Below are 11,240 nucleotides of genomic sequence, written 5' to 3' on the forward strand. Positions count from 1 at the left end.
TTATACAAGGGATAGAAATGAAGTTGAATGATTAATTTTATTTTTAATTTTTCTCCTCTGCTTGGCGTATCTGCTTGGCATGTCTGCTTGGCAGGTAAACAGCAATTACAGGTAGCAAATTCCATAACATCATGTTTCTCTCACTTTGGAAAGTGTGAAAGAAAATGAAAAAAAAAAATGAGAGCAACTTATTTTGGGGACTTCTTTAGCAGAAGATCAGGATCAGTTGAATATTTGAGACTGATCATCTCAAAGATATCACTGACCCTAGTCAAAGCACTTAAACATTCTGAGTGAGTACTAAATGACTGAAGGAAATTAAATGCTCACATGGTACCTTTGAAAATTTTGCAACAAGAGACTGCTACAGCAGAATAGAAATATACAGGAAAAAGCTACAAGATACAGCTTTGTTGCAGACTAGGGCTCTGGCTATTAGACTTCCTTCCTGTCAATAATAATTATTCTTGATTTCTGCAGCAAATTAGAGATTCCAGAGAGAACATGTCTATAAATTGCATCAACTTGCACCTCCTTTGCAATACATCTCATGTTCTAAATTATATGAGTTCCCCCAGAGAAAAATGTATCTATTTAAAGAATCAACAGCATCAAGTGGCAAAAACAGCATCCAAGTTTCTACTTTTGCCATTTAGTGTTCTTTTACTGTTCGGTAAAATTACAAATTCCAGAGGTCCCTTCTGTGCAATTAAAGTACAAATCACATATGCAGAAAAATAATTGGATTTGGGGCATTCAGAACAGACTTCTTTTAATTCCCATGAAGAAATAACTGGTACCATTAACAAACATTTTTCTAAAATTAAAGTCCCCCAGCTGATTAGACAACTATTTTGTGAAAGCACAGAATACCTGGAACTTGAAATTTTGGGTTTTGCTCTTGATTCCAGGGAAAAAAATGGTAAAAACTCTAGGTGTATCAAAAAACTGATAAAGAACATTAAAAAAAGCCATGGTGAAATAAGAGAGAATTAGCTGTAAAATATTAGAGTATCATGGGTTTAGTTTGCAGGTTCACCATCTGAAAACCATCAATGTAAGATTGATAAAAAGTCAACAACTATATAGAACCTAAGACTATAAAAGCATTTACTTCACCATTATAAAACATTTTTCTCACTTTGTACAGATACTCTTCTTTACCTTCTCATATGGGAGCTAAGAATTCCTGATTAACTGAAGTTTTAATCTGTAAGAAAATATGACTTAAATCTTGTTTAATTTGCAGTTTGGTTACAGGTAAAATTAATCATAAAGCTAAGATCTTTTACAGATGCTAAAACAGAACTCCACAGATTTTTCTTTCAGAGTAACAACAGATTTGTCTTGTAAGATTCTGCAGTAATCTCTATAAAAATGCCGCTAATAGATGAAATTTTTCAGTTTTAGATGAAAAATGGTGCTCGGTAATATATTGCTATTTCACAGAGTTAAGAATTCATGCTTAATAAGTATTCCTAAACTTTGACTAGATTTTCCCTATTAAAGTATATGTAAAAAAGATATATATATAAAATATTCTGAGCTTTATTACAGAAAAGAATTTACATTTTATTTACTAATTTTTATTGTTTTAAACTTGTTATTATTATCTGCTGTTTGTAATGATATACCATTTTACAACAGGAAGCATTTGCCTTGAAATTCAGTATGACAGAATCTAGAAGAAGAAATGATAGTTCTGTGGCATACTGACTTGCTCTCTCATAGGTATTATGCATTAAAGCAGTTTCCTGCAGATCTTTTCAAACACTACAGGTTTCTGCTAAGCATATTTAACAGAGTAAACAGAGTATAAAAGAGAAAGATGTATTCATCAGAACAGCCTGAGGAAAATTACAAAAACATAGAAATGCAGCATAACTGAAAATATGTATGATTTCACACATGGTGCATTTTTATACAATGGATATTTTTTATACTTTGGGAAAAAAAAGCATTTTATTTTGAAATAAGGGATGTACAAATAATTTTATTTGACTCTTAAGTATACAATGAAAAAAAATCCTGTGCATGTAAAAAATGTATACCACACTGGGAAAGCTAGCAGTGTGGGCTCACAGTTTCCAAGGAGACAAAGGAAAGAGGGAGGAAAACAAAACCCTTTCTTTTCAATTGACAGAAGCAGCAACATTCTAGGTCCTTCCTTGTTGCTTAATATAGAAAAAAACCCAAAACCAACCAACCAACCACGTTAAACTGCAATTTTGTATATCATAAATATTATTTTAAAATAACAACTGAATTGACTAGATACATACGATGGCTTTATATCAATAACTTAAAGATAAATGCCTGATAATTCCTAGTTTAGCATAAATATCAATTTTGCAAAGCACTTTAGAATTTCCATATTCATTCCAATACCTTGCTGGTCCCAGAAATGAAAAGTATTTTTCTGATTGTGGAATGAAATCGCTTTACTTGACAGATGGAGGAACTAAATCTCGATGTTCACAGAATAATACAGTTACTACAGGAAGCAGGAGAAAAGACTGAGTGTTGTGTCACAGCACACACAAAACTGCAGCGTTAGTAGCCTGGCAACTGCAGCTCTTTAACAGGCACCATTTTAATCTAACTCCTTTTTCTCTGCTTCAGCTACTCAGTGTATTTCATTGCTTGCTGTATTTCCCAATTGCATTACAATAACACTTGTATAATAATAATAGCTCTTTAAACCCATTACTTAACACTTTCATTATCAATACAGTGCTTGCATGTTATCAGTATCCATAAATGTATAACCATCAAGCACAAGCCACAACAGATACACGTGTTTTGAATGTGATCCATGTGGCGTATAACCTACCCAAATGAGTCCATATGCAATATGGCATGCATACAAAAGCGGATATACAGTAGCCTTATGTTAATCAATATGCGTCTGTGTATACAAAGTATAGCTTCTTAACAGCTACAAGCAGTAAAGTAAGTACCAGTGTCCTCTGCTTCTGTTCATTCTATTGTCTTTATCTTCCCATCAGGTTTGTATCTTTTCTTATGTGGAAATCTTGCTGTCACTCCTGTATGTTTGACATATAAAATTGTTATATCTCATCCAGACTATTGTCCCAAGGCACCAATATTTTTGTCAGCAAATCAATGATAACATAATAAGATCTTTAGTGATATAAAGACATTATATCACATTTTATGTCCTTAAAGACATTGGGTATATTTACCCATCTCTGGGAGGAAATCCATTGGAGACGAAAATGTCACCTGTGAACCATAGAGTTTCAAATTCATTACCCTATCCAGAGGGACCAGTTAGAGGCACCAGATAATGGACAATCATTTTATCTTGCTAAAAGCATGAAAGTCTTAAAACTTATGAAGAAATCTTGGCATGTCTGCAAGACTGAGCAGAAAATGCCTTTTGACTGACAATGTCTGCCTCAATAGCACTGAGACTCATGTGAAAACACAACTGTAACTAGCACAGGTGTTCTTCCAGTGGGGCTGAGAAACACTAAGGATGTTATAGCCATGTTAAGAACTTAAATTCTCATTAATTTGTCCAGACCTATGAAATAAAGGGTAATTGGAAATACTCTGGTATATATGGAAATACTCTGGTATATATGCAGCTTAAAAGCCAATAGACAACTTACAATATGAAAACTTTGACAAAACAAACAAAAGTTTTTCCTACTTTGGAGTACTGCAAAATGCTAACGAATTTTCAGTCTTGACGTGGCTTACTAAAGTGCAGTTACTAATGCAGGTCTTGGAATAGTCTGAGACAATGCACACTACTCAAGCAACTGCTTCTGAGCAAAAAAGAAACAAAGTCCAACTATATTAGTAGTGACAGTCACAATGTAGAAGAATGTAGAATAATTATGAAGGTTTGCACATGTACTTCTCTACACAAGTGAAGCCCTTCATACTTTCCAGGAAAATTCTACCAAGGTAGTCTACTGCTTATTAAAGTGCCAGACTGGATGCTAGTTTATCACTAAGCAGCATAGATAGTTTGCAAAAATTGGAAAAGTTTTTTCTAATTTTGTATACAATTCATGGCACACAGGCCATGTATAGCTCCCAGATAATCAGAAGGCTAACCATAGTCTGGAAGAGGGTGCCTTGGACAAGGTTTTGAATTTCAACAGGATTCCTCAAAAATACCAGAAGCTTTGGCTAGACTCTTGAAACCAAAATTTGCAGATGACATTTCCCGATCTATGACAACCTAGCAAGTGTTCAAAATGTGCATTCGTTTATCAAGACACTGACCAGGAAAAGAATATTCTGATTTAAAAGGTTATTTGAAATGAACAAGTGTTCTAGTAGTGCTCACAGATATTTTAAACCTCCACAGTAAACTTGGACCCAAATCACTATGAGAACTGATTTAACCACAGGATCTCTGGCTTCACAAGGGAAGAAGTTGTGGACCTTTCCTTAAAACTTGAAATCACAGCCTGAGACTGTTTTACAGAAACAAACACTCAAAATAAAACCCTAATATATTAATACAAGATAGATGTCCTGCTTAGAAAATGTAAGGCAATAACATTAAAAAAATTGTAACATAGTAAGTCTTACAAAGCATTGGCTTTGACTGTCTTGGCTACACTACTTGTACATTTAACTAGAATATCCTTTATTGTGCCAATTTAACAAAATAATCTGAAGAGCCATACTGGGTTTGAAACCAAGCATGGAGAAATGCTGACATTTCTAGCAATACATCACCAGCAATGCTGGACTACACACCTAATCAATATGAAACCATCAAGCAGTGATAAAGCCATTACCTATGGAGTATTGTTTAATCACAAACTGCAGATAATGTGTGTAATACACAGAGATATGTATACAAGCATGTCTGATCACAGTATGAAGCATCTAAGAGTCTGCATAAGATTCTGTTCTCATCTTCCCATCCAGAGCTACAACAATCACCAGAAGAATGCTTTTATGCTGGCAAATTGCCAAGACTGTTTTGATTTCAGATAAAGCTACTTCTTGACATATCTCACATCTGAATCCTGATGACAGCTATTAAAAGGTAATTCTACTTTTGAAACATCCATATAATGAGTGACATGTAAAATGAGAACTGTGGGACAGTATTAATACCTGCCAGTTTTTTATACTTATGAGCATATAACTGGCATTATCAAGTAACACATACAAAGAAAGCAGCTGCTTTCAGTAGCATCTCCCACATTCTAATTCATTAGTTGACCATATACTGTGAAAACAAGAAAAAGAAATCACAGAAATATAAGGTACCATAAAAGAGCTTAATACAGTGAAAGAAACGTGACTTATATTCATTTCCCACTATAAATCTATGAAAGCAGCTGTAGACATGCTGTTAATAAATGCTAAAAAAATTCCAAGTTATCCTGCAAATGTTGCTATAGTAACAACTCCTCCTCAGAAAAATGTTAAAAATATAACGCTATCCAAGATACAACTTGGAAATGACCCTAGGTGAATTTAATATCTCCCAAACATTTTTGTTTCATTCTGTTACTAATTATAGGTATTTTATTTTACTCTATGCATGGTATATTAATTCCTTCTAATATAAAAAAATGAAATGTTTGCTTTCCATCTCATTGCATATTAAAAAATTGCTACTTGTTAAATTATCCAACCTAAAAAATGCAAGTAGGTGGTTGTCACATTTCCAGTACCTTTTATTCAGCTAGCAACATTAATTTTCAAAAAACTAATTTTGGATATGCTTTATTTATGATTCAAGACCTCACTAAAACTACTAAAAATATCTTCCTAGAACCACCACAGAAATACTACTTTTGATACTATCAATATAATAATAAAGAGCAGCATAAAGAAGAAAAATATAAAAGCAGTAAAAGAAAAAATATTACTTTAAGCAATTCTTACTCTTTGTTGTCCTTCATACCAATCATCTTCATCAAACCAGTGGGAAATATAAGTCATCCAAGCCATGAAAGAAGGCACAGTTGAAATAAAAAATACAGAACCTGAACACATATAAGTACAAGAAGTCCTGTGCAAAAATTTACTCAACACCACAACAAGCTACTCAAAGATCAAAACTGAAGTCTGTGGTATGATTTGAGATTAATAAGTTTTAAATTCATAAATACATAGTCTGAAATACTTCTAGCAGCAATTTAAATATTCAACCTATTGGATTTTCTGATGGAAAACAGAAATCAATGCTAAAACAATTATTAGATTACATATTCCAGTATTTAAAATCAAAGCAGGTTAGTGCTTCAAGATTGATTTTGCTGTGCTTCTGAGCTCTGAAAATGAGGTGCTGTTTGAGTCACTCTTATCTGTCTCCGAAAAAAATTACTTTCTTTTTTTAAAATGTACTGTCTAAAAAATGTAGTTTGGTTCACAAAAGCTTGTACTGAGATGTAAAATACCCTCAGAATCATGGGGAATGATTTGTTTTGGTTATGTAGGGAGTGGTTTCAATTGGCACAGTAGGAGGGGCCAAAATTACCATAAATACCAAGCAGCAGTTTAACATTTTCTTTTTTAAGAGGGAAAAAAAAATAAATCTGCAATTCCACTGTTCACAGCCAGCAGAGCCTAAAGGGCTCAGCTTCAGCCACCAGCACTGGCTGAAAAATGTAAAAAGTCTAATTTAACTAATTCATCGGAATGGATCTGCTTCTTTTCCTCAGAATAGTTTCACATATCTGACAGCATTTATTCCTTCCGCAGGTAGTATCCTTTTCTGGTATGCTTCCAAGTTTCACATTAGATTTCTCAGTGCACTATGCCAGTGAGAATGAAAGATAAAAAGGAATAAAAGCTGTACTACCACATTTCTGTACTGCAGCAATATACTTCATCAGCTGTGCTGTTTGGGAGACATTATCATACAAATCTTCCTGACTGCACGGTTACAGCAGCTATCAAATCCTCCAAAGAGATGGCGTAGACCTAAAAACCCCCCAGTTTCTTAAGAAACCTAGGATCCAGACAACCTCTGCCTTTTTATACTGACTTAACAAGCTGTTCCCCACAGTTTGTAATATAAAAAATGCAAAAAACTAAACAGGGAAGTGCATTGTTTAATCAAGAAATAAACAAAGCAAAGTAGGAAAAGAACAGCTGGAAGTATCAGATACTGACAGGTAGACATTGTTTACCATTTCCACAGAGCAATTCTGTGTCACTACCCTCCCTACACCAGAATGTGTAGATTTCATAAAGGCTACTGTATAGGCAGGTGACATTCTCCAGGGGAATAAAGAAAAGCAGCAATACTTTTGGTTCCCAAACTCTTACTCAGAAATTTTGACATCCATGGAGAAAAAACAAAACAAAACAAAAATACAAACCACACATGCAAACCTATAAATATTTAAATCAAGACACACAGTAATAGGAAGTAGTATTCCAAGATTATCAGATTTTTTTGTAGTTATACAGCCCTCCTTGTAAATGGATACAGACACAAGAATATCCAGAAGAACTTCCTACAATACTGCTGAAATTTTTCAAATTACTTGTCCTTTGAGATTTCAGCTCAAACATTAACTATGCAAAGTGCATAGAATTGCATGGTCTCATAAACTGTATGGGAAACATAGGACTAATACAGTCACCTCGAATCACAGCACTGAAGAAACCCCTGACCATAACCATGGTCTATGAGTAAACAACAAAAATCTTACTGATGTACCACTTGCGTGAATAAAAATTTTACAAATTGTTAAAACATATCCACATTATTACTGCTTGTTACACACGAAAATCATGATTTCAAGTAAATTATTACTTTCCCATTAAGGAAAGTCTTTGCTTTCAGGGCATTCTTTTTTTGTAAGGTCATAGAGTATCACTGAGAATCTTGATCAAAGAATTACAAGTAGTTCAATAGTAACAAACTTGTTTCTCTTTTATGCCTGTAGTTGTTCCACCATCTATATAAACTTATTTCTCTTTTATGCCTGTGCAGTGGTTTTGCATGGCCTGGTTTTTGGTAGGGGGCACTGAGGCAGCTTCTGTGAAAAGCTGCTGGAAGCTTCCACAATGCCTTGTAGAGCAAATCCCTGATGGCTCTGAAGATGGATGTGCTGCTGGCCAAAACTGGGCCAATGAGAGAGGTTGGTAACACCTCAGTGATAACATATTTAAGAAGGAAATCAAAACAAAATGCACAGGTTTTCCTAGCCAGAAAAGAATATGCAAAGGAAACAACGTGGAGACACCAGGGTCAATGGAGAAGGAGGGGAGGAGGTGCTCCAGGCACTGGAGCTGAGGTTCCTCTGCAGGCTGTGGTGAGACCGTGGTGAGGCAGCAGTGCCCCGTCAGCCCATAGGGATCCACAGGGGATGCAGGGATCCACCCACAGCCCGTGGGGATCCATGCGGGATGCAGAGATCCACCCACAGCCCGTGGGGATCCATGGGGGATGCAGATCCACTCACAGCCCATGGGGGAGGTGCCCACACAGGAGCAAGTGATGCCTGGAGGAGGCTGTGATCCAGAGGGAGATGTGGTGGAGAGAGACGGCCCTTGCTCCCAGGCAGGAGCAGTCTGTCCTTGGAGGACAACACCCCGAGGAAGAGTGACCCACACTGCAACAGTTTTGGGTGGGCTGTGTGCCTGTGGGAGGAACTGACATTGTAGCAGTTTTGGGAAGACTCCTGCTGGTGAGATTGGAGCCGTGTTGGAGAAGTTCACAGAGAACTGCCTCCAATGGGAGGGACCTCATGGTGTAGTAGGGGAAGAACTCCTCCCTCTGTGCAGAGGAAGAAAACCTTGGATGATGAACTGACCAAACTCCCCCACCCTGTCAGTGGGTAGGAGGGAGAGGGGGTGGGAGAAGAAAGGATGTTTTTAAGACCTTATTTTACTTCTCACTATCCTCTTCTGATTTTGTTAGTAATAAACTCACTTTGTACTTTAAAGCTGAGCCTGTTTTGCCCTTGGAGGGTTGGGGGTTTTTTTGGTGGTTTTTTTTTTTTTTTTTTTGTTTTTTTGTTTTGTTTGTTTGTTTGTTTTTTTCTGCCAGTCCTTATCTCAACTCATGAACCCTTCAATAATTTTTCTCTCCTCTTCCCAGCTGTAGCAGGGGAGGGTGAGCACGCAGCTTTTGTGGGTGCCTGGAGTTTGGCCAGTGTCAAACTACAACAGCCTAGAGCTGCTACACCATCTATGTGATCTGAGTTTTCTAGTCTCAATACCAACCTGTCAGAACAATGAGTCTCTTAAGACAAACACTGTGATTCACATCTGGTTTCAGTATCATCAGGGAAACATGGGCTAGAATGGATATGGATACTGTATAATCCTTCCAAAAAATTGGTAAATATCTTCAATTCAAAAGTACAGATGTAATTAAAATCTTCTCAGTATAGCAGATGGGAACTTACACTGCTTAAAAATATCTTTTACAATTACCTGTAAATAAATTAAGAACCTTGGTGTTAAATTATACATGAAAAATAAAGACAAGACAGACTGCAAATGCATTATGAGGCAATGATATGTTCTTGCCTATTTCATCACTCATCTCCAAGTGCTGGGGAAACTATTATAGTATAGTGTGCTGGTTTTGGTTAGGGTAGAGTTAATTTTCTTCCCGGCGGCTGGCATGGGGATGTGTTTTGGGTTTGTGCTCAACAGAATTGACAACACAGATATTACAATATAGATTACACAGAGCCAAGGTATTTTCTGGGGGTGAATGTGAGGCTGCAAGGAAATTGAAGCTGGGGCAGCTGACCCCAGTTGACCAAAGGGATATTCCAAACCATACTACATCATGCTAAATACATAAAGTGAGGGGAAGAAGGAGAGGGGGAAAGACATTCAGAGTGACAGTGTTTGTCTTCCCATGTAACCAGTAATGGGGCCCTGCTCTCCTGGAGATGGCCAAGCACCTACTACCTGCCCATGGGAAGCAATGAAAGAATTCCTTGTTTAGCTTTGCTTGTGTGCTCATGCTTTGATTTCTCTATTAAACTGTCTTTATCTCAACCCATGAGTTCTTTGGCTTTTACCCTGCAGATTCTCTCCCCGATCCTTCTGGTGGTGGAGTGAGAGAGTAGCTGAGTGGGTGAGTGGAGCTTGGCTGTTGGTTGGAGTTAAACCATGACACTATGAGTATAACAAAACGTATGTGTAGGATGAATAAAACTGTGTGTACTAAATATTATAATAAAAAAATGAAAAACCTCAAAGAATTCCATCCCTTAAATTGTTGTAATTAATGTTAATATTATTAAATGTTTTTTAAGTAACTTAGTATGCTCTTACCCTAATGTCCAGTTGGTACCTCCAGTTAAGTGTTCTTTGATCTCAATTTAAGGACAACAAAATGTACTTTAATAGATCAGACCAAAAGAGACATCTTCAAGGTGTATACAGTCTTACAATATATTGCTCAATAAATTTGTTTACAATATTCTAGAAGGAATAAAAAAAGACAAAACATCCTATTCATTTGATGTAGAAACAATGTTTAATTCTTGAGCTGACACAAGAAAATGGCATGAAACTGTGTCAGGGCATGTTCAGGTTGGACATTATGAAACGGTTCTTCACTGAGAGGGTGATCAGTCACTGGGACAGATTCTCCCTGAAGCTTTCTTGTCACCAAACCATTCAGATTTCACTGAGCACCTGGACAATGCTCTTAGACATGTGGTTTAGTGAGGAGCAGGATGTTGGACTCAATGATCCTTACCGACCCCATCAAACTTGAGATATACTATGATTCTGTGATCACACTTGCGCTGCAGACATTGCATGATCTTCCCTTTGGAACTAGGTACTCTCATTTTAGCTCATTTCAGACTGACTAGGCAAAAATCCAAAAATCTAAAGTAGTTAGAAGGAAAAAAGTGGAAGGGATGTTGAAAATTATGATGCTTTAGCATATGAATATCACAATATGTCATTAAAGTTCAGCACTACAATTGTCAAGAATTGTAAGAAACTAAAAACAACCAAACATGCCAACCTTCCCCTACCAAAAAAAACACCAAAAAAACCCCAACCAACCAACCAAAAAACCCCCCCCAAAAACTAAACCAGTGGTTATTTTCTCTTTTTATTTCCTATGAAAGTTGATCTTCTGAACGTTCCAGGGCAGATATCTGTTTATTATGAGAGCAAGCTACTACCTTGCTCTTTACAAAAGACATCACCTTAAGAATTTGGAAGAACATGCTGGAGACTATAGTGGTCTCAATCTCTACACTCTAAAAAAACTGTACCGAAATATAACATACAGG

At 36.4% G+C, this 11,240-nt stretch overlaps 1 protein-coding gene across 1 annotated transcript in view; it reads right to left on the reverse strand.

Annotated features, from left to right (window-relative positions):
• The window catches only part of WDR17 (WD repeat domain 17), a 46,525-nt gene extending 40,348 nt beyond the window's left edge, over positions 1 to 6,177 (reverse strand). The window contains exon 1 of the mRNA XM_066185946.1: positions 5,893 to 6,177. Coding sequence (XP_066042043.1) covers positions 5,893 to 6,003 — 111 coding nt within the window. The 5' untranslated portion in view covers positions 6,004 to 6,177. The remainder of the gene's footprint in view (positions 1 to 5,892) is intronic.
• Between the last annotated feature and the right edge of the window lie 5,063 nt (positions 6,178 to 11,240).

This window comes from Chamaea fasciata, unplaced genomic scaffold (assembly GCF_029207755.1).
Source record: "Chamaea fasciata isolate MVZ Bird 193981 ecotype frontalis unplaced genomic scaffold, bChaFas1.0.hap1 SCAF_6, whole genome shotgun sequence".
In the NCBI taxonomy this organism is placed as follows: Eukaryota; Metazoa; Chordata; class Aves; order Passeriformes; family Sylviidae; genus Chamaea; species Chamaea fasciata.